This window comes from Ornithorhynchus anatinus, chromosome 9, assembly GCF_004115215.2.
Source record: "Ornithorhynchus anatinus isolate Pmale09 chromosome 9, mOrnAna1.pri.v4, whole genome shotgun sequence".
Lineage (NCBI taxonomy): Eukaryota > Metazoa > Chordata > Mammalia > Monotremata > Ornithorhynchidae > Ornithorhynchus > Ornithorhynchus anatinus.
In genome coordinates, this window is record NC_041736.1 from 38,120,150 (window position 1) to 38,143,971 (window position 23,822).

At 47.0% G+C, this 23,822-nt stretch overlaps 1 protein-coding gene across 1 annotated transcript in view; it reads left to right on the forward strand.

Annotated features, from left to right (window-relative positions):
• Window positions 1–4,052: 4,052 nt before the first annotated feature.
• Window positions 4,053–23,822, forward strand: part of CAPN13 (calpain 13) — a 60,520-nt gene continuing 40,750 nt past the window's right edge. Inside the window, exons 1-5 of the mRNA XM_039913183.1 lie at window positions 4,053–4,302; window positions 13,729–13,801; window positions 14,621–14,739; window positions 19,940–20,076; window positions 21,955–22,129. Of these exons, the coding sequence (XP_039769117.1) occupies window positions 4,087–4,302; window positions 13,729–13,801; window positions 14,621–14,739; window positions 19,940–20,076; window positions 21,955–22,129 (720 nt within the window). The 5' untranslated portion in view covers window positions 4,053–4,086. The remainder of the gene's footprint in view (window positions 4,303–13,728; window positions 13,802–14,620; window positions 14,740–19,939; window positions 20,077–21,954; window positions 22,130–23,822) is intronic.

Below are 23,822 nucleotides of genomic sequence, written 5' to 3' on the forward strand. Positions count from 1 at the left end.
GTACATATCTGTAATTTTATTTATTTCTATTGATGTCTGTTTCCCAGCCTATATATTATAAGCTCATCGTGGGCAGGGAATGTCACTGTTTATTGTTGTATTGTACTTTCCCAAGTGCTTAGTACAGTGGTCTGTACTAAGATAGAAAGAAAGATACAAAGATCATCCAGAATCTCCCTGGGTACTTGAAGAAAAGATTCCCGACAGCTAAATTCAACTATGGATTTGCGTGTGACCAAAAAATTCAATATTTAAGCCACCGTCCCAGTTACAGTGTGCACACAACAAGGCAGCAGCTCATTGTGCCGCTGTGCCTGAAGTTTGCAGAGGTGACTGGCAGCAGCTTTGAATGAAGAGCCAGAAAATCAATCAATCTATGGTATTGCAAAGCACCGTACTAAGCGCTTGGGAGAGTACCATACACCAGAATTAGCAGGCACATTCCCTGCCCATATGCCTTGTATTTCAGGCTATGAAATCCTACCCAACAGGGTAAAGAAAGAAATAATATGGCTTTAGTAACCGCACCCTTATTCTAAGATCCGACCTTGGCTCAGTTTCCTACTTGGATAAACAGGGAACGTAGGGGATCGGGAGGCCAATCCAAGGTACCAGAGCCAGCAAGATCACCCCATCCCAGAAGCTTGCTGCTTCTCCAGTTACCAATCAGCTGGTTGAAGGCACTGACAAGATATCCCGAGAATAATCATTCAAGACAGAAGAATCAGGAGAAGCAACATGGCCTGGTGGAGAGAGCACAGGCCTGGAAGTAAGAAGGACCTGGGCTCTAATCCCAGCTCCACCACTTGTCTGCTGTGCGACCTGAAGCAAGTTGCTTCTCTTCTCTGGGCCTCAGGTACCTCATCTGTAAAACAGAGACTAAGACTATGAGTCCCATGTGAGACAGGGGCTGTGTCCAAACCAATTAACTTGTATCTACCCCAGAACAGTGCCTGGAACATAATGTAAGCACTTAGCAAAGAGCAGAAAAAAGATGACCGTGATATACACGACGATAACTTTTTGATACATTTTCCTGAGACCGTCTTTCATTTTCCTGCATCCTAGCTAAAAACTGGGAATCGATTACCAAGATTAGACCATTGTGTCTTTTTTTGGTGGCATTTGAAAAGCACTTGTTATGTGGCTTCATAGGTACGGTTAATCAGGTTGGACAGAGTCCCTGACCCACAAGGAGCACACCATTGAAGGAAGAGGGAGAACAGATATTGAATCCCTATTTCTTAGTTGAGGAACCTGAGGCACAGAAAAGTTAAGTGACTCACCAAGATCACACAGCAGGCAGAGTTAGAACCCAGGTCTCCTAACTCCCGGGCTCGGGCTTTTTCCCCTAGGCCATGCCACTTCTCACAGATGGTGTACTGCAACTGAAGAAGGGGCAGTTGTTTTTGAATAAAAGTTTCACGTTATTCACGATAAAGACGGAGAGACAGGGAGGTCAAAGCAGAAACGGCGCCAAGCCCTGCAAAATCAAGCATGGCGACACAAGGGGCAACATTTTTGTGTGCACACCGTGGCTGGGACATTGCCTTAAGCATTGGCCTTTTTAACCACACACAAACCCATAGGTGAATTTCATTGTCATTAGTATCTTCTTCAAGTACACAGGACAAGTCCCTCCCTCCCTCTTCCTCTCTCTCTCTCTCCATATATATAGTTCCAAGAAATGTATTAATGAAATGAAGTAACAAATGGAATAAAGTTTTCCAAACTGTTTCCATTCTTGTAGAACAGTTTGAATAAAACATTAAACCTGCGATACTTCCATTATCAACACAATGAATGATATTTTCCTATTCTTTCAGACAGGTAAAGAGAAAGATAAATTTACTGCTGTAAGATTAAGTAATAGTACATTGCATTTCACTTGGAGGGTGTGAGGATTAATGATGTAATGCATTTATGTTTGGAAAAAGCTTTTAGCCTTTTGAAAAAGTAATAAATCTACATGGAGTAGTCTACATTATTGGTATTCTGCACCTTCTAAGCAGCTCGTACTCTGAATAGATTTAAACGGCAATAATAAAATTTCATATCTATATATTTAAAAATATAATCCATCTGTCACTGTCACCGTGGGAGTCTCCATTGCCTTGTCCAGAGCCTGACATGTTCCACACCCTTGATTAGAACACTTAGAGGAGCAACTGGGAAGAAGTTCAGGTCCATGAAATACAAGTAGAGGAGGTTGGTAGCAGGCAATGGGAAGAAAGTTGACAAAAGTGGATTCCTTGTTCTCCACCGACCAACAACATGCTTAGAATGCTGGAGGGACCAGTGTGGCTTAGGAAATAGTGCATGGGCTTGGGAGTCAGAAGGACCTGGGTTCTAATCCCAGCTCCGCCACTCGTCGGCTGTGTGACCTTGGGCAACTCACTTCACTTCTCTCTTCTCAGTTACCTCATCTGTAAAATGGGGATCAGAAGTGTGAGTCCCACGTGGGACGGGGATCGTGTCCAACCCAATCACCTGGTATCTACCCCAGCACTTAGAACAGTGCTTGACACATAGTGAGTGCTGAACAAATACCATCCTTATTATTGTCCGGGCTTGTGGCTATAGGTTGAGATTGGGAGTTAGATTATCAGATCCCTGTTAAATTGTAAACTCCCTGAGGGCAGGGATTGTGCCTCAGTCACGAATCCTACTCCCTTCAGTGGACAAGTCAGATCACATCAGCACAGAGAAGAGACAAGTGGTTTCTGTGAGCCTAGTGCAGCCTGTAAGCTCGTCGTGGGCAGGGAATGTGTCTGTTTATTGTTATATTCTACTCGCCCAAGCATTTGGTGCAGTGTCCTGCACACTACCCCTTGTCAGCTCTGTGACTGTGGGCAAGTCACTTCACTTCTCTGTGCCTCGGTTCCCTCATCTGTAAAATGGGGGTGAAGACTGTGAGCCTCGCGTGGGTCAACCTCATTCCTCTGTATCTATCCCAGCGCTTAGAACAGTGCTCTCTCTGCACGCAGTAAGCGCCTGACAAATACCAACATTATTATTATAGTACGTGCTCAATAAATACCACTGAATGAATGACACCAGCGCTCTCCCCCCTTTCCCGAGGGTTAGACTGGACACCCAAGAGGTTCCAATGTTATCAAAAACAGTCTCCCTCTAATGCCTCCACATAGGCGTGCCAGTGATCTTAAAGGTCTTAGGGGAAGATCTTGAACAATTGTCAGGATCCTTTCTTAGCACCCCTCCCAACTAAGACAGTGCTATCTGGACCCAGCAGACTCCAGCTCCGGCTTGCTTTATGCGACTTGCCTAAATGAGGAAAGGGAAAGAAGCTAAAATGACAAAGGAAAAAATGAATCGACCATTTTCTGATGCTCTTCAAAAGCTGGATGTTGGCAGGTGCTGATGCAGGAACAGCCAAAACCCATCCAGAGCAAATAAGGACTCGGGGCTTTCCCTGAAAGGATTTTCGGCAGTGTCTTAGAAAGATAGTGCAGCTGAAACTACGGTCTTGGCTTGAATTAGTCCATCTCGAGAGACTAGGAACATCCTCAATTAATCAGTGATATTTCCCGGGCACTTACTGTATGAGAAATAACGTGGCCTAGTGAAAGGAGCACTGGTCTTGGAGTCAAAGGATGTGGGTTCTAATCCAGGCTCTACCCTTTGCCTGCTATGCGACCTTAGGCAAGTCATTACTTTCTCTATGCTCCAGTTTCCTCATCTGTAAAATGGGGAATAAGATTGTGAGCCCTATCTGGGACAAGGACTTTGTCCAACCTGATTATCTAGTACCTACCCCAGCACTTAGTAGAGTGCCTGGCACATAGCAGGTGCTTAACAAATACCACTATTATTATTATAATCGCAGAGCTCTGTGTGTACTAAGTATTTGGAAACATACAGCGGAGCTAGTAGACATGATCCTGGCCTTCCCCATTACTTCTCTACCTGGTCTTTCCAACAGGCATCATCCCCACCTCTCCCTCACCTTCTCCAGTTGTTGTCTCACAATTACCTTGGGAGTCAGAGGAAGACTGGCTAAAACTATTTCATTTTTTTCTGCCCAGGGGACAAAGGAGGCAGAATCCACCCTCTCTGTGGAGGAGCATGGCCCACCGGCAGTGGCCCCCAAGAAATTACGGCAGCAGGGAAAACCCCCAGAGGTTCAAGCAGCAAGATTTCAACACCTTGCGGGATTGGTGCCTGAGCCACGGGAAGCTATTTGAAGATGACGTCTTCCCCGCCGGCGTCCACTCCGTCGGGCAACAGTTGATCCGCGATAGCAACATTATCGTTCCCAAGTGGAAGAGGCCATGGGTGAGTGTGGTGGGAGGACCCAGATTCCCCAGTTCCAGAGTGGAGCATGGGCAGTGTTGATGGCTGGCTAAGCAGAGATTGGCGCTTTTGTGAAGATCCATCAATCCATCTATGGTACTCATTGAACGTCTACCGGGTACAGAGCCCTAGACTAAGTTCTTGGTAGAGTACAGTTCAATATTCATTCATTCAATTGTATTTATTAAGCACTTACTATGTGCAGAGCGCTGTACTAAGCGCTTGGAGAGTACAGTCTGACAACAGAGACAATCCCTACCCAAAAACAGGCTCACAGTCTAGAAGGGGGTAGATACGATAGAGTCGGTAGACACATTCCTTGCCTTCCAGGAGCTTATAGCCTGGACTCTAAGCTTGTTGTGGGCAAGGAATGAGTCTGTTTTATTCATTCAGTGGTATTTATTGAGCACTTACTGTGTGCAGCGCACGGTACTAAGTGCATGTTGTTATATTACACTCTCCCAAGTGCTTAGTACAGTGCTCTGCACATGGTAAGTGCTCAATAAATACAATTGATTGATTGATTAACTGACCTACAACATGGATTCTCCAGGGCTGTCCCCAGTTCAGGATCAGAATCATCTAGGAAGCTTATTCCTAAGCTTCTCAGTGCTCCTTTTCCTTCATTCATTCAATCATATTTATTGAGTGCTTACTATGTGCAGAGCACACAGTAAACTCCTTGCGGCGGAATTTCTCCTTGCAGCAGAATTTCTGCTTCTCCTTGCGGCAGAATTTCCAGTTGATTTCTACCTCTAAACCGGTGTCTAAAAACCGACAAAGAGCACTTGGATGTTGCGGGGGGCTAAGCTGTCCTAATCTGTGTTGATCGACAGCTGCCTCTTTATTTGTTCATACCCAGCAAGCTACCCTCAGGGGGGACTCATTGTGAGGAGCCCTCTGTAAATTGAAGATGCCTTTTAGGATGAGCCACCGTGTGTTTGGTGAGATGAAAGGTAGAATATCTATGAGAGTTGTTAGATGTTGGAATGGCTTAGCAAGGGAGATTATGGCATATCCTTCTTGAAAGACAATTAAAATCATGACGGGGTGTTTTTTGCACCAGCAGAATCTTTCGCCTAAAACATTCCCTGGATTAGGGTTGAGATTTTCGCACATTTCATTGTCCTAGGAAGAACTCAGTAGTTCTTGGAAGGAGTTTCCTACAGAGCAGCCTCTCACAAATAACCGCCTCAAGATTGTCAGTGTACTCTTGAATAAGTTATTTCGGGACACTTCACGTTCTCAAATGCCGATGAGAAATCACATGAAAGCTTTTGCAAATAACGGGAATAAAAGAGTAAAAAGAAAAAGGCCAAGGACTGTGGTATTGTGGCCACAAGCATGTACTTCAGCTACCCAGTAGTGTAGTGGGCCTCAAATGCTGTTTTTACCAAGGCAATAAGGTGATGGGCGTGAGCAAAATGATCATGGATAAATGTGTGAGGCTGGAAGCGTGGCGGGGGATGAGGGGTGGGGAGAGGGTGGGTGTGCAATAGTCCAAAAGCAGTATTATCGCATTCAGAAAGTGTAAATTCATTCCATAAATAGATGTATGTGTGGGGACAATTAAGAACTTTGAAAGGGATTGGAATCCATCCTCTGATTTCCCATTGCTGATGTAACCAACGAATTCTCGAAAGAATGCCTCTGATGGCATTATGGAGAGACATCTGTATTGTGTTTACTTTTTACCCGTACTTCCAGTTTTATTAGACACTTTAGCATTCATTCAGTCAGTCAATCGTATTTTTTGAGTGCCTACTGTGTGCTGAGCGCTTGCGAGATTGCAATATAACAATAAACAGACACATTCCCTGCCCACAAAAAATTTACAGTCTAGAAGGGGAGACAGACATTAATAGAAAGTCACATCATTTCTGAAATCCAATTCCCAGGTGTTCAGGATCACAAGGAGGCCTAAAGAGATCAGAGGTGGTCACCCAATTCTCCAAACTGAATCTGACCACCCCCACCCTGGATTGAACCAGAGCCTCCTGAATGTGCCTTATTTGCAGTAAGCAAATAAAGAAAACCCAATTTGCAGCATGATTTGGGAGAATGCTTGGTTTGTTTAAATAGAAATTCTGATTGGAATATGTGTCTAGAATGGAGCATGCTTTAACAGCAAAAGTTTGCTCAAGCATAAAAGGGAATAGAGAACTTTTCCCACAAGGATTTCACCTCTTGCAAATTATGGTTACCCAGATGTTGTTTCTCTTCCTCCCCCTTCTCCCCAGATTTGAAATGCCCTCTAGACTGTAAGTTCCCTCTAGACTGGAAACTCTTTGAGGGCAGGGGGTGTGTCTGCTTATTTTTACATTGTGCACTCCTGAGTGCTTAGTACTGTGCTTTGCACCCAGTAAGTGCTCGATAAATGTGACTGGATTAAATTGAATTCTCCTTTACTCTTTTTTCTCTTTCTCCCTTAGCAACTAGGCCATTCTGCATCCCAGGCGGTTGGAGTAATAGCCACAGATGCCTCATCTTGAGGACCCGCATTAATGGGTTTATGTGGTTGGCTGACCAGATCATTTTTCTAAAACATTATTCAGTCTCTGTCTCCCCACTCCTCAAGGAGCCCCAGTGGGTGACCATCCATCCCTAGTTGAAACAGAAACTCCTTACCAGATCATTTTTCTAAGAAAACTCAAGAACCTCCAGTGGTTACCCACCTATCCGCTGTTGAAACAGAAACTCCTTACCATCAGCTTTAAGGGACTCAAGCTGACCCACTCCTACTTTACCTGCACATTTTATTCCTCTAATGCCAACTTACTCACTGTTCCTCCATCTTGCCTAGCTCACCTTTGCCCTCATCCTCCTTCTGAAATTCCCTCCCTTTCCATGTATGACAAACCACCACTCTCCCTTCTTTCAAGATACTATTAAAATCACGTCTCCTACAAGAGGCCTTCTCCAGTTAAGCCCTCTTTTTCCCGAACTCCCTCTCCATTCTGCACCTCCTAGACATCTGGATCTGTATCCTATAAAACATTTGATATTCACCCCACCCTCAGTCCCTCTTCATTTGTGTACATATCCATAACTGTTTAATTCATCTTAATGTCTGTCTCCCACGCTAGACTGTAAGCTCCTCATGGGCAGGGAACATGTCTACCAACTCGGTTGTATTCTCCCAAGTTCTTAGTACAGTGCTCTGCAAACAGTAAGCCCTCGGTAAATATTGACTGATTGATTGATTGATTGATTGATTGACCTCTGGTTCCTATGTAGGAGGATTCAGGAAATCAGTTCATAAGGCTTGTGCAATAATGTAGTCTAAGCCCTCTGCTGGACCTCACATCTATCACCTGGTACCACTTTAAAGCTGAGCTGTTATTAATTATGAGGAAAAAAGGATGTGTTTTGCCAGAGGTCTGCCAGGCTGAGTCAGACTTGGGCTCTAATTTCCCTGGAAGGACGAGGTATATGTGGTTTGGGATCAATCAATCCATCAATCAATCATATATATTAGTGCTTCCTGTGTGCAGACCACTGTACTAAGTGCTGGGGAGAGTACAGTATAACGATATAAAAGACACATTCCCTGTCCACAGCGAGTTTAGAGTCTAGATGCATGACAGTCCCTGCTGGCTCAATTTGCAGAGATGCTCCAGATGGGGAGAGGAATCCTCCAATGACCCAGACAAAAGAGGGAACAAACCCCTCCTTCTGGTGTCCCGACTGGATGCCCCTTCCACCTCGGGCCATCTCTGCCAGCCCTGTTTTCACTGGGGCACAAGTGCAGTGAGCCAAGAAAAGGCCAGGAGTGCAGCTTGATACAAAATGCCCTCAGAGGTGGCTTTATGTACCTAAGACCCATTTAAGGTCAGCGTGCCGAATTTGGGTCATACAGCCTTAGCCCGGCCTGGGTTAGCGCTTTGGTGGGGTCCACCCAAGTGAACTGGCTGTTTTTCAGAATTCCCAGTTGATCTGACCCTGTGAAATGCTTCTAGGTCAGAAGCCTTCACTCTTGGTGGCACTGTATTAGCCAGCAGGACTGGGGCTACAACCCAATTTTCCAATTCCCAGACACTTGCTCTGGCTACTGAAACCACAGCAGGGCGAGTTACGGTCCCCAAATCTCGGATTAATCATTCAATCAGTGATATTTATTGAGGAAGTGACAGAGCTCCTTCAGGGGATTAAGAACACTCAATCTCTTCGCCCTCTCCTACCTTACGTCTGATTTCCTACTACCATCTAGCCCACACATTTCATTCCTCTAATACCAATCTGCTCACTGTACCTCGATCCCATCTACCTCCCTGTCGACCCCTTTTCCATATCCTGCCTCCTCCCTTCCCCTTTGTATCCTACAGATATCACTCTCCATACCTTCAAAGCCTTATTAAAAACACTTCTCCTTATAAAAGCACTTCTCCTCCTAAAGGCCTTCTCCCACAAAGCCCTCCTTTCCTCTTCTCCACTCCTTCCTCTCCTTTGCACTCAGACTTTCCTCCTTTATTCACCCCTCCCTCAGCCCCACTGCACTTAAGTACGTATTCAAAACGTTTTTATTTATTTCTATTGATGTCCGTCTTCTCTTCTAGACTGTAAGCTCTTTGGGGGGCAGGGAATGTGTCTGTTAGCCCTTAGCACAATGATCAATCAAAGTGATTTTTGGATTAATTTAAGAAGCATTTGTTGGCCAGGAGTTCAGAAGTCATTTCAGGACGTTGTCATTTTTTTGCAAATTGTTCTCCTTTGATTCCAGGCTCCTCATAAAAGGGAGTTAATAATATTGACTTCAGGCTGCAGGTGGGTGTTAAGAGATTATATGGCCCTTTGTAAATCCAAAGTAGATATAAACATTACTGCATCTCAAACATTTTTTGCTCAAGGCAGAACTGTGTAACCCTAGTGGAATCAAGATAACAGTTCCTCTTGAGGCACCTACCTCCTGCTGCCTACAGAAACAATGACTGGAAGAAGCCAATGTGGAGACCCACCCAATGCAACCGATGAGGCTTCCACTTTCTATCCCTGTCCCCTTCAAATTGCCAATGCCATGGGGACAGGTGACACTTCATGCCTTGAAGCCCTCTGTTGAATCTCCCCATCCCCTGCCAAGAGGGGGCTGAATGCCAGCCAAACTGGAGATGCTTCCAGTGGCAGAGACGTGGAGACCACTGATAGTACCCAGATTGGCTCACACACAGGTCCTGGGGATGCCATAGGTAGACAGTCTTCTCTGCAGTCTACCATCTGCTCCTGGGGACACTGACAGTCAGTCAGTCAGTCAAATGTATTCATTTAGTGCTTACTTTGTGCAGAGCACTGTACTAAGCACTTGGGAGGGTGCAACATAGCAATGTAACAGACATATTCCCCGCTCACGTCGAGCTTACAGCTCTAGAGGGGCAGACATTAATATAAATAAATAAAAGTACAGATATCTGCATAAATGCTGTGCGGCTGTGGAGGGGGTGGGAATGGGATGAGTAAAGGGAGCAAGTCGAGAAGACTCACAAGGGAGTGGGAGAAAGGGAAAGGAGGGCTTAGGCAGGGAAGACCTTATGGAGGAGATGTGCCTTCGATAAGGCTTTGAAGGTGGGTAGAGGAACTGTCCGTTGAAAATGAAGAGGGAGGATGTTCCAGGTCAGAGGCAGGACGTGAGCCAGAGGTTGATGGTGAGAAAGATGAGAAGTACCCACCACGGGGCAGTTTCCCCAACTGATTCAGAACAAAATAGTAGTCTCAGGCACACACGAGTCGAAAACCATCCAGAAAAACAATAGCTGGAGGCATTCAGCAGCTACCCCTAAAGGATGTAGAAGCAATGGAAAAGCAGCATGGCCTGGTGGAAAGAGTAGGAGGTTAGGAGAGCCAAGTTCTAATTCCGCCTCTGCCTCTTGCCCGCTAGGTGACTTTGGACAAGTCACTAAACTTCCCTGTGCCTCCACTTCCTCGTCAGTAAAATGGGGATCCGTTCTCCCTCCCCACCTTAGAATATGAGTCTCAGATGGGACAGGGACTGTGCCCAGTCTGATTATCCTGCATCCCCTCCAACATTTGGTACGCTGTGGGTGCTTAACAAAGTCCACAATTAGCCTGCCAAGAGATGGGCGAAGGTGTGACTAGGCAACAGAAAATATGTAGTGCTGATTGATTCCTTCTTGGTGGCCTTGCCATTGGCTACCACTGGCGTAGGTCTCTTTAAGTGATGGTAGAAGAGAGCAATGCAGCTTCTCTGGCAGGCAAATGGAACTGAATTTGTCCCCTTCGCACAATAGGCAAGAAGCAGTGCCTTCCTACAGCAGGAGCATTCATTTCCCAGTCAATCAGTGATATTTATTGACCTCTGACTGTGTTGGTATTTGTTAAGCACTTACTATGTGCCGAGCACTGTTCTAAGCGCTGGGGTAGACATAGGGGAATCAGGTTGTCCCACGTGGGGCTCACAGTCTTAATCCCCATTTTACAGATGAGGGAACTGAGGCACAGAGAAGTTAAGTGACTTGCCCACAGTCACACAGCCGACAAGTGGCAGAGCTGGGATTCGAACTCATGAGCCCTGACTCCAAAGCCCATGCTCTTTCCACTGAGCCACGCTGCTTCTCACTGTGCTCAACACTGTACTAAGCATTAGGGAAAGTATAACACAGAGTTGTCTGATACAGTCTCTATCCACAACAAGCTTACCGCCTAGAAACGGAGGAAAAATGGCAGAGTGCTAGGATATAATAATGTTGGTATTTGTTGGTATTTGTTAAGCGCTTATTATGTGCAGAGCACTGTTCTAAGCGCTGGGGTAGACACAGGGGAATCAGGTTGTCCCATGTGGGGCTCACAGTTTCAATCCCCATTTTACAGATGAGGTAACCGAGGCCCAGAGAAGTGAAGCGACTTGCCCACAGTCACACAGCTGACAAGTGGCAGAGCTGGGATTCGAACTCATGACCTCTGACTCCAAAGCCCGTGCTCCTTCCACTGAGCCACGCTGCTTCTCCGTACAGAAGTGCTGTGGGGCTGTGGGTGGAGTGAATAGCAAGTGTTTTAGAGGTATTGCACTGACTGCATAGGTGACACAGGGGGGAGGATGGGAGGGGAAATGAGGGCTTACTCGTCACTCGAATCTCTCGGAGGTGTGATTTTTAAAGGGCTTCAAGGTGTGAAAAGCAGTCGTTTCTCAGGTATGAAAAGGAAGGGAGTTCCAGGCCAGATGGGGGAAGCCGGCAAGGAATTCCACCCTGTAACACCACTGTTACCAGGTTCTATTTAGCTCCTGGACTTCCAATTGCTCACTTTAGCCATTCCTCCTCTTGACTCTGAGACATTTCTACAGCGGCCCGGTCACTCTCTCTCACTATGCCAGGAACCGAAGAGTCCCGGTTACTATTACATTGGTCATCTCCCTGCCAGAGCCATGCGCTTCTGGTAACCATTTCACCACCTCTGCCCCAGGGTGACCCTCCTGGCCCGTTTGGACGGAGCCCAATCTGATGATTTCATCTCTACCCCAGCACTCAGTGCCTGGTATTTAGTGAGTGATTAACAAATACCGTTAAAAAAATAGGTTTGGTAGGAGGTAGAACTTCCCAGAACCAGTTTGCTTTCCTTCATGGTTCCCCCTTCCCTCCGGTTTTGCCCACTGTGGGGCCAGGTTCATTTGGGAGCTGTAGCCCTTTCCCAGTGTATGCTACCTTTCGTAGTTAATAAACACACACTCCCTTGTCAACTGTAGCCTAGGAGAAGGAGCTTAGGACTTGTTTCATTAAAGAAAAACACTCAACCTCCATGTCCCCATCTGTACAATAAGGAATTTAATCTCTTCCCTTCCGCCTTCTCCACAGCTTTTTTGTAGGAATGAATAAAAGCAGGCCTACAGATGCTCCTGCTAGGATAATTACCCATTAGTCTTCAGCAGGGTAGGTGCATCTTGCCTGGAGGCTGGGGAATGGAATAAATGATCTCTGAAGGTCGCGTCCAGACTTTCTATGATTGTCTGCCTGGAGGCCAGTTCGGTTTTAGCACCTAGTAAGTCGTGAGACTTTGATGTGTATTAATTAGATGAAATGTTCTTCCATACCTGTCTCTCACCCGCAAGCTTCAGAAGTTGGCAGCGTTCATTCACCCCAAGGGAAGACTCCCACTTAAACCATGTGTGTACAGGTGTGTTTATTTATGGAGAGAGTTGAGTTATGAAAGGTTTTTGGGCCAGTCCTAATAGGAAGTTGACTGTCCCTCCCCCGCATCCCCCCCAACCTGACTGGGGAATCTGTTTGGGTGGGAGTGTGACTCTGTTTCCCCATTTCCCGGTTTTCTGCCCCAGGAAATTACATAGCTCCTTGGGAAGGGCTGGCAGATATTATGAGATGGGCACTTTCCGGGACTGGAGTTGCTTCAGCCAATGAATCCCCAGCCATTTTGCCACCCTGGTCTCTGAGGAATTATCCATCAATGTTAGAGGAAATTTGAAAGCAACAATCAATCAATGGTATTTATAGAGCGCTTACTGTGTGCAGAGCACTGTACTAAGCTCTTGGGAGAGTACAGCACAAAATTAGCGGACACGGTCCCTTCTCGTAATGAGCTTACAGTCTAGAGAGATAACCACCATGTTGTTGGGTTGGGTTTTTTTGTTGTTATTTTTCAATGGTATTAATTAAGTGCTTACTATGTGACAGGCACTGTACTGGAATGGATATAAGCAAATAGGGTTGGACACAGTCCCTGTCCCACGTGGGGCTCTCAGTCTCAATCCTCATTTTACAAATGAGGTAACTGAGGCACAGAGAAGTGAAGTGGCTTGCCCAAGGTCATACGGCAGACACGTGGCAGAGCTGGGACTGGAACCCAGCTCTTAGGGCTCCCAGACCGGGGCTTTCTCCACCAGCCCACATTGCTTCTCGACCACAGAATAACGTGACGATGTTGCTTTAGCGAGGAAGGCAGCAGTGACGGGAAACCGGACAATTTCTCACCAGACAATTCCTGACACGAGGGACCAGAGATCCTATCATAGCCCCGGGGTTCCCTGAGGAAAGAACAGGTGGTGAATCCTCATTTTAAAGATGAAGAAACTGAGGCAAAGGCAAGTTAAATGAATTGTCCAAGGTCACAGGGTAGGCAAGTGGTGAAGCTGGGACTAGAACCTGGGTCCTATGACTCCCAGGCCTGGGTTAATAATAATGATTATTATTATGGTATTTGTTAAGTGCTTACTATGTGCCAAGCAATGTTCTAAGTGGGAATCTTTCCACTAGGCCACACTGCTTCTTGGGGGAGGAGGGTCTTAGCCCAGATGGGGCTCGGGGCAGCTACGGTGCTGATAGCCCCACCGCAGTTTTGATACAGTGGAACCCGAAAATTAAAATGGTCATAACTGTTCCCGCTGAGGACTCTGTGGACCAGTTCCTTTGATCAGGAGAAGCACTCACAAGCTCTTTCTCTTTTCCCGTCTCCAAGGAGCTCTCAAGGAGTCCTGCTCACTTTATTCTGGACGGAACCAGCAGGTTTGACGTCCAACAAGGAATTTTAGGTAAGAGAGGACTGTCTTCTAAAAGGTCTGGATTGGAGAGACAGAAGGCTTGGGAACTGTTGTATTTTACCCTCCCAAGCGCTTACGATGCTCTGCACCCAGTGAGTGTTCAATAAATACTGATGATGATGATGATGATGATGATGGGGCTCAAATGTCCTTGCCTTATAGAGATGAACCAAAGAATGGAAAGGGGGTGTTGGTTGTTCTCATGGGGGGGATGGATTGGATGGGTTTTGAAGCCTTTGAAGTGTACAGTCCTCTGGAGCAGCTGTTGATCTAGCTATGTCCTCCAGATTATGAACCTGATGGGTGGAAAGCAGCTGCGTTCCCTCCATTGAGAATAACTGGATCCTTGCCATCAGTGCCTGGTGTTCTATCCTGTGACTCCTGGTTTCCTGAATAATGGTGGTATTGGTTAAGCGCTTACTGGGTCTCAAGCACCGTGATAAGCATCAGGGTAGATACAAAATAGTCAGGTCAGACAAAGTCCCTGTCCCACATGGAGTTCACAGTCTAACAAGAAAGGAGACCGGGTATTAAATCCCCATTTTACAGATGAGGAAATGGAGGCACTGAGAAGCGAAGTGATTTGCCCAAGGTCACTTAGTAGGACAGTGGCGGAACTGGGATTCCTTTCCTTCTGGGCTCCCGCCAGCCCACGTCCCCATGTCCTGCATGCAGTTGAACCCCAGGGCCATCCGGATGGAGGAAAGAATTTTCAAAAGAAGAACAATTGCTTTCATTTGCAAGATGAAGCCCCCTCTTAATGCTGCCATGCTGAGCCTGTTTCTCCTGTGTTTCTCATCTCTCCTGCAGGTGACTGTTGGGTCCTAGCGGCGCTAGGTTCCTTGACCCAGAATCCGAAGTTTCTGAAAGACATCATCCCTGTAGACCAAAGCTTCACACAACAGTATGCAGGAATATTTCATTTCCGGGTAAGAAAGCTGCGGGGCTGTCACTTTGAAGATGTTTGGATGAGGGGTGGGCAACCCGTTTCATGACGTGCACAGCGATCTGAGATGGAAATGGCCCGGGAAGTCACTTTTTTCCCTCGGGGTATTTGTTAAGTGCTTATTAGATGCCAGGCACTGTACTAAGAACTGAGGTAGATATGAGCTAATCAGGTTGGACACAATACAGGTCCCACATGGAGCTCCCATTCTGAATCCTTATATTTCAAATGAGGTAAACTGAGGCACAGAAAGGTGAAGTGACTTGCCCAAGGTCACATGGGCAGAGAAATGGCAGAGCTGGAATTAGAACCCGGGTCCTTCTGACTCCCAAGTCCGTGCCCTATCCACTAAGCCACGCTGCTGCTGCAATGGTCCCCCCCCCCCACCCAAACATCCATCTCTGCCACAACGTCACAACTCCACGGACATTTTGGGTTACTTCTCTAGGCGGGGGGGGAAACAAACAATGCAGTGAAGGTCCCTCTGATAAAGGATCTTCCCCTGTGCGATGTTCTTTCCTTAAGCCTTCCCCACAGCAAGGGTCTCCACCGAGAGGGTGCTCTCAATCCATCAACACTGTGGGCAGGCAACGTGGGCAGGGAAGCAGCTTGGTATGGTAGATAAAGCACGGGCCTGGGAGTCTAACGGTTGTGGGTTCTAATCCCGGCTCTGCCACTTGTCAGCTGGGTGTCCTTGGGCAAGTCGTTTCACTTCTCTGGAGCTCAGTTTCTTCATCTGTAAAATGGGGATTGAGACTGCGGGCCCCCAGTGGGACTGGGACCGTGTGCAACCCTATTTGCCTTTTTCCACCCCAGAGCTTAGTACAGTACCTGGCACACGGTAAACGCTTGACAAATACCAGAATTATCATTATTATCATTATTACCAACTCTTCTATTGTTATATTGTGCTGTCCCAAGCAATTAGTAGAGTGCTCTGCACACAGTAAATGCTCAGTAAATATGATTGGTTGAATTGTATTTATTGAGCACTAACTATGTGCAGAGCACTGGTACTTAGTGCTTGAGAGAGTACAAACAACAGAGTTGGAAAACCCTGAGGGGATCTTATCAACTTACCCCACCCCAACCCCGGTCTATTTGCTCTTTGACCCTTTCGGAAGAATGCCGGGATTCGGATGGCCATTAATCCGGTTTTCGGCTGGACAGCCCCATTTTCAGCTTGTCTGTCCCCTGCCTGGCTCAAATATTTGATCAGGTGCCTTTTTGGCAGGTATTTTTATTTCTTAAAAACCAGGCTTCCTCAACCTCGGCTCCCGGTGCTGTCCGGCGGGTTGCGAGCGGCCTTTGTTCAAAGACGCATGGGAGGGAAACTCAATGGCTGGGGGTCGAAGCGGTTCCTCCCCCAGCAAGACTCTGGAGGTTCCGACAGACTTGGACTGACTTCAGCAAACCGTTTCGATCAGTTACTTCAGTGAATTCTACTGTGGCCCCATCCAAAGCCCACATCCTCCTTATTCTTTTTTTTTAATGGCATTTGTTGAGCGCTTACTATGTGTCAAACACTGTTCTAAGAACTGGGGTAGAAACAAGTTAATCGGGTGGGACACGGTCCCTTGTCCAGCTTGGGGGTCACGGTCTGATAGGAAGGAGAGCCGATTCCCCCCAAACCTGACCTTGGACACGCAGGGAACATCCTCGCCTCGCTCAGGCAGGAAGCTGTCTCGACTCGGTTCAGCTTGGGCGACTGGGGACGGGAGAACAATTAACCTAGAGGCGGTGCGATGATCCCGGCACTGCCACAGTGCTCTCCCTTGGACTTACAAGATTTGTGATTTGCAGATCTCTAGAGGGGAGAATTTTGCATGAGGAAGGGGTTCAACGCTATAGACGACGCATGAATTCTAAGCAACCCTTCATTTTGCTCTACTGAGCGCCCATAAGACACTCGCTCTGCTTTCAGTGGACTGAACCCCTTTTAGCTGTAGAACTACGGAGAGGTGAGGTTTCTGAAACCTTAGAGCAAAGAAGACTTGGCAGGCAGGCACAAGTGAAGGCCATCTGCTCCTGGGAACTGCTGACATTTAATAAATAAGCCTTTAATGGTAATCATAGTATTGCATTTCTATTGCCCTTCAACCTTCTCTCCAGAATACAGCTGTCTATTTCTATTATATGTTGACGTGGCTGAAGGTTATCATAATGTCTGTATATATTTGCCGTTGCTGGGTAGGACATATGCTCCCTGAAATCTACAGTAATCCTGGGCCAGTTTTAGATTAAGTACGTAATTATAGCGTTAGTCCAAGTCACTAGATGCTAAATAAACTTTCCTTCAATCTCTTTTCACATTTTACTTCTTCCAATCACCCAGATTAAATTTTTTATGGTATTTGTTAAGCATTTACTATGTGCCAGGCACTCTTCTAATTACTGGGGTAGATACAAAATCATCAGGTTAGACACAGTTTCTGCCCCTCGTGGGGCTCACAGTCTTAATCCCCATTTTAGAGTTGAGGTAACTGAGGCGCAGAGAAGTGAAGTGACTTGCCTAAGGTCACCCAGCAGACATGTGGCAGAGCCAGGATTAGAACCCATGTCCTCTGACTCCCAGGCCCGTGCTCTATTAGGCCACGCTGCTTCTCTTTTTGACAACTTGTGATGGGGTTTTTGGTATTTTTTGCAAATACGGCTGAATAATTCTTTGATAGTATGGACACACAGATCCTTTTGGATGTTCATTTGAGATTTGTTTTAACTTGCTGACAAATAACCCGTTTAAACAGCTGAGCCAAACAAGTACCTTCGGTAGCTCAGGAGTGAATGATAGACCTAGTGAGCCCTAAGATGCCTTGAATTGTTTTTCATGGAATTAATCAATCAGCGGTGTTTACTGAGTGCTTGCTGTGTGCAGAGCACTGTACTAAGTTCCTGCCACAATTTAATGCCACATGGTTGGTAGACTTCTTGGTAGACTTAGGAAGCATCCTGCCCTGTTGGAAAGAACATGGGCCTGGGAGTCAGAGGACTTAAATTCTAATCCCAGCTCTGCCACATGTCTACTGTGTGACCTTGGAGAAGTCATCTAACTTTTCTGTGCCTCAATTACCTCATCTGTAAAATGGGAATAGAGACAGTGCGCTCCATGTGGGACAGAGACTGTATCTGACCCAATCACCTTGTATCTACCCCAGTGTTTGTTATGAATATGAGGCACATTCCCTGCCCACAAGGAGCTTAAAGTCTAGAGGAAGATACACCAACCTGCAGTTCCCAGGAGCAACATTCAGTGGGAATGTAGAAGGTCTTCTCCCAAAGTCTAGAAGGAAGTCCCTAGTGGATTTGGAAAACTGAGGCTTTTAAAAATGAAAGGGCAACTCAGTGATCCAGCTCGTTGATCGGTAGCCAAAGTGAAATCACGAGAAACTCAAGAGCATGGCATGTCAACGCTCCAAGGGCCAAGGATAAAGCTGGATGTGGATTCAGAACTTGTAGGAGCTCCTTATAACAGTGCTATTCTAACTTCACAGTTTCTTCTCTGCATTTCTCACTACCCATAGCAAAATCACAGATGCATTATCTTGCCAAGACCAGGCTTCACTACATTGATTTGTTAATGACCGTGAAAACATCTTCTTTCCATTGTCTCCACTGATATCTCTCTCCTCTCTCTCTCTCTTCATTCTCAAAGTGCTTCTTCATCCGAATTTGGCAGAACATCTGGGCAATCCAGCTGTTTGAACAGCCATTCGAGTGCGTTCATGGCATTTCTGAGCAGAAGAGAGATCGAGCCATCCCTTCCTTCTTTTGCTGGGCCTCACCTATCACAGATGTGGTCCTGTACACAATTGAAACGGAGTGAAGCAGCCTGGCTTAACGGATAGAGCCTGAGCCTGGGAGTCAGAAAGACCCGGTTTCTACTACCCGTTCCTCCACTGTCTGCCTTGTGACCTTGGGTGAATCACTTCACTTCTCTCTGCCTCAGTATCTTCATCTGTAAAATGGGGATGAAGACCATGAGCCCCATGTGGGACCTGGACTGTAACTGCCCCAGCGCTTAGTAGAGTTCCTGGCACATAGTAAGTGCTTAACAAAAGCCATCAAAAAAAACAACCAAACCAAAACAGTTCCAGAAGCCACACAGCCTTCTGATTTGGAGGCTCCGAGAAGCCAATTCCAAGGGTTGGTTTTGATGTATTCTCCCAATATTGCCACAGCCCCAAGCGATTCCATTACAGTAAGAGCCTGGAGATTTCGCCAGTCAGCCTGGGAAGTGGCATCTGCTAAATTTGAGCTCCGAGCAGCAGTAACGTCACCCGGTTTTCACTCCTACCCCCCTAACGACAGTTGTAGGTGGCACTTTCGGAGAGGAAGGGGGGCGAAATGCCAAATCCATCTCAAAGTTCAGGGGGAGATTAAATGCCAAAATCCAGATTGGAGTTTGGACCAGAAACTGAGGTGTAAACACCTTCCCCAGCACCAGGTGCCCTCAAATGTGAGGCAGAAACTAGTCCGCTCCTGTTCTTTAAAGGTGAAACGTGATGGGGATCAAAAAGAAAGACCGTTCTGATTCAGGCTCTGCACCTGCCTTTTACCATGGCTTTAGAAAAGTACTTTCCCCTCTCTGTGACTCAGTTTCCCGGTCTGTGTCAATGGAGGACTTCCCCTGCCCTCACTGGGACATGGGGAGATCATGCGTGTAAAGGCTCATACTTCCTAGAGGGACACTCCAGGGAGCTTGTTGTGGGCAGGGAATGTATCTGTTTGTTGTTATATTGTACTTTCCCAAGCGCTGAGTACAGTGCTTTGCACATAGTAATCACCCAATAAATACCATTGAATGAATGAATGAATGAACAATAAGACCTTCTGAGGGATTTGGTTATTTGGCTTTATTAACCATAACAATAATAGTAACTGTGGTGTTTGTTAAATACAAGATAATCAAGTTAGACACAGACCACATCCCACATAAGGTTCTCATTCTTAATTCCCATTTTACAGATATGGGAACTGAGGCACAGAGAAATGAAGTGACTTTCCCACGATCGCCCGGCAGACAAGTGGCGGAGCGGGGATTAGAACCCAGGTCCTTCCGCCTGCCAGGCCTGTGCTCTATCTAGTAAGCCACGCTGCTTCTCTAAGGGGGGGGGGTGTCAGTGTCAGTCGGTCTCTTTTTTGACCCACCACCTGACAAAGGTGATCCCTTTTCTCTCTTTCAGTTCTGGCAATGCGGACAGTGGGTGGATGTGGTGGTTGATGACCGTCTGCCCGTCCAAGGTCAGGATTACCTGTTCGTCCGTCCTCGCCAACACAGCAATGAGTTCTGGCCCTGCCTGCTGGAGAAAGCCTACGCCAAGTAACCGCCGTGGCCCTCGCTGCCCCTTCCTCACGGTGGCCAGAGTTCTCCGGCTCTGCGCTTGCCTGCCGCTTTGTTGCGACAGATGTTCTCCACCAGCTGCCTGCCTGCTCCCCTCCCGGCCCCTCGGGCCCTTAGGCAAATCCGTTGATTGCGAGAGATGTCGTGGGGCTATGAGGCGCCATTAGAGAGGGAGGGTTTCATTTGGTGCCATCTGCAAACTTCCTTTCATCAACATAGAGGCAGGATATTAAGCCCCAGAAATCTGCTTTTTGGATTCTGCAGGCCCCTTATTAAGTAGTAGCAAATTTCCACTTCCATAGCCCCTCTCTCTGCGGATGGGAGATTTTTCAGAGATGGATAGTCCCATTTGGAAGAGGGATCGGCACATATCTCACCCTTGATCATTCCTCACTGAGTGTCAGAGGAAGGGGCAGAACCCCGGTTACTAGACTCTGGCAAAGGGGGACTCCACCAATCTAGTAATCTCTGGTATTTATTGAGCACTTACTACGTGCAGAGCGCTGTACTAAGCTCTTGGGAGAGTACGACGCAGCAGAATTAGCAGACATGTTCCCTGCTCATAACGAGCTTACAGTCTAGAGGGGGAGACAAAAATTAACATGGATAAATAAGTCATTTATAGTGTATAATTAAAGATATTTACGTAAGTGCTGTGGGGTTCGGGGTGGGGTGAATGTCAAATGTTTAAAGATCACTGATCCAGGTGCATAGGAGATACAGCAGGGAGAGTGAGCCGGGGAAAAGAGGGCTTAAACATGGAAGGCTTCTTGGAGGAAGTGTGAAATCTGGTGACATCTAGGATACCTGCATCCTGGTGTTTAGTCTAGACTAGACCGACCAGATGCTGGTACGCAGTGACTTTTCCCTGGCTTTTCCACTCCTCCGCCTCTCCGGAAGGACTTCTTATTAGCAGTTCTGTGTCAGGGACAAGGGTGGGATTCCTGAGGTAGTGTTTTCAAAGCAGTTCCAGTCCTCCTGTCGAAACAGTGGGATGCTGTGGTGACAACCTTTATAGAAATGCTTTGATAAAGAAGAATGCATGCAAAATACAGGGTAGAGCTTCCTCTAATCTGGTTGCTACGGTTTGTTGAGATTTGTCTTTGATGGGTGCTGAATGCAGTACCAAAATCAAGCATGTCCACGGCTGGGTCCTAAGGAAATCTACACTTGTCACCTTCCCTTTCTCGGACAATTCATCTGCTGTGTTACCGAAAGCAGAGGAATGGGTTCCGTGACCTCTTGGTGACCTTTCCAGTCCCCCAGTTCCGAGAACTTTGAAGTTATATCCTCTTTTTTTTTTTAGGTTTCCACGGAAATGGGTGAAGGGATCAGGGGGTGCTGTACTTCTCTGCTTGGGTCATCTTGATTAATGTAACCTCCTCTAGACCCTAAGCTCCTCTCTACCCTAAAGCTCGTTGTAGGCAGGGAATGTGTCCGTTCATTGTTGCAGTGCATTCTCCCAGGTGGTTAGTACAGTGTTCTTCACACAGTAAGCGCTCAAGAAATACGACTGGATGAATAAAGAGAGGGAGGAGTGAAGAGGAGGGAACCACGGAGCATCACTGAATGTAGAGGAGCCAATACCCTATCGGTGAAGGGTGACAATCTTTCCAACCTCTCGATGAAGCCTTCTTAGGGGACTTACGACTCTCTTTGTGTGCCGGGTTGGGGGAAGGTTGTAATTAATCTGGGTTGATTGAAAGTGTGTTCTAGGTTCATTCGTTCATTCAATAGTAATTACTGAGCGCTCACTACGTGCAGGGCACTGTACTGAGCGCTTGGAATGTGCAAATCGGTAACAGAACTGCTGCAGCAGAGAGCAGCTGCAGGACTAACGCGGTTCCCTGCCCACAGGTTGCATGGCTCCTACTTCAGCTTGCATAGCGGCCACCTCTCAGAGGCCCTGGTGGACTTCACGGGGGGTGTGGCGATGTGGTTCAACGTGCAGGAAACCCCTCAGGACCTGGTGAGAAGGGTGCAAGAGGCCAGTGCATCGGGGTCCCTGATGGCCTGCTGCACCTCTCAGGGGGTGAGTGTGTCCTAAAATGGGCTGGTTTGCCTTTGCTCCATTCACGGGTTCCGATTTCCCAGGGCCCGGAAATCAGGAATCAAAGCCTTGCTCCGCATCCCCGTTGGGACCACTCTCTTTCCAGTCCCCCACCTTCGGTGGTCGTAGGTTGGGAATGTGTCTGCGATATTGAACTCTCCCAAGCACTTAGTACAGTGCTCTGCCCTCAGTAAGCACTCAATAAATATGATTGACTGGTACCAGTTGGCTTACTAAAATCACATCTCCTCCAGGAAGTCTTCTCTGACTAATCTCACATCTTCCCACCCTATTTTGTCTCCCTCCTATGTCACAGAGGCACTTGACTCCATTTCCCCTAATAACTTACATATTCACACCTCCCCGCCTAAACGCACACAGCACTTGCATAGACGTCCTTACACTCGGTTACCTGCCCTACCTGTAATTCATTTTAATTCCTGTCTTGTCAGATCATAAACTTCACGAGGGCAGGGATTGTGCGTATTTGCTCCAGTTCTGTCTCCCAAGTGCTCTGCATACTCAAGTTATTTATTGAGCACTTACTGGATAAGAGCATTATACTAAGCACATGGGAGGATAGAAGAGGGTTGGTGGATTCCATCCCTGCCCCCAAGGAACTTCCAATCTACCGCACTCATTAAATAGTAATGAAAAGAGTGTGGCCCAAGAAATCAGGGAACCTTTCATTCTTTCAATCATATTTGAGTGCTTACTGTGTGCAGAGCACTATACTAAGTGCTTGAGAGAGCACAGCGTAATAATAAACAGACACAGGCTCTGCCCACAACAAGCTTACAGTCTAGAGGGGGAGGCAGACATTAATATAAATAAATGACAGATACGTGCATAAGTGCTGTCGGGCTGGGAGGGAGATAAATAAAAGGAGCAAGTCCGGGTGACGCAGAAGGGAGGGGGAATAGAGGAAAGGAGGGCTTAGTCAGGGAAGGCCTCTTGGAGGAGAGGTGTCTTCAGTAAGACTGGGTCCTAATCATGGCTCTGCCACTTTACCTGCTGTGCGACCTTATGCAAGTCACTTAACTTCTCTGAGCCTCAATTCCCTCATCTGTAAAATGGGGATTCAATCCATTCTCTCTCCCACTTAGACCATGAGCCCCAAGTAGGCCACAGACTCTAAGCAACCTGAATACCCTGAATCCACCCCACCACTCAATACAGTTCTTGGCACAAAGTATGCACTGAAACCCAAACCAAAAACAGTTCATTATCGAGCCACTGAAAAGGAGAGTGTGGGCTTTAGAGCGGTGACCTTCATCAGGGCCCTGCGGACTACTCCACTCTCAGCCCCAGTCATTCCCTTTGGCTTGGTGTCTAGAATCGGAGAATCCCAACATCAAACGACGTTCGGGGCGTGAAGCCGAGAAGCCTATTTTCTCCTCTGTGAGGGGCACCCAGGGCTCCCACTGCCCCTTGCCAATTCCACAGGAATTTTGCCTTCGATTCATTTGGCGGAACTTCAGCACCTGGCTCGAAGCCTTTCTGACTCCACTCCGGCTGCAAAGCTATTACTCAGCCGGATGAGGACCTGGCCTTCATTTCTGAGAACTCCCCCAACTTTCCCCTCATTCTCTGATCTGGTTCCAGGCCAGGCCGGTGTTCTGCCTCCGTGACCCTCCCTCTGGTTTTCCAGCATGAGAGATTCCACCTGGGCATC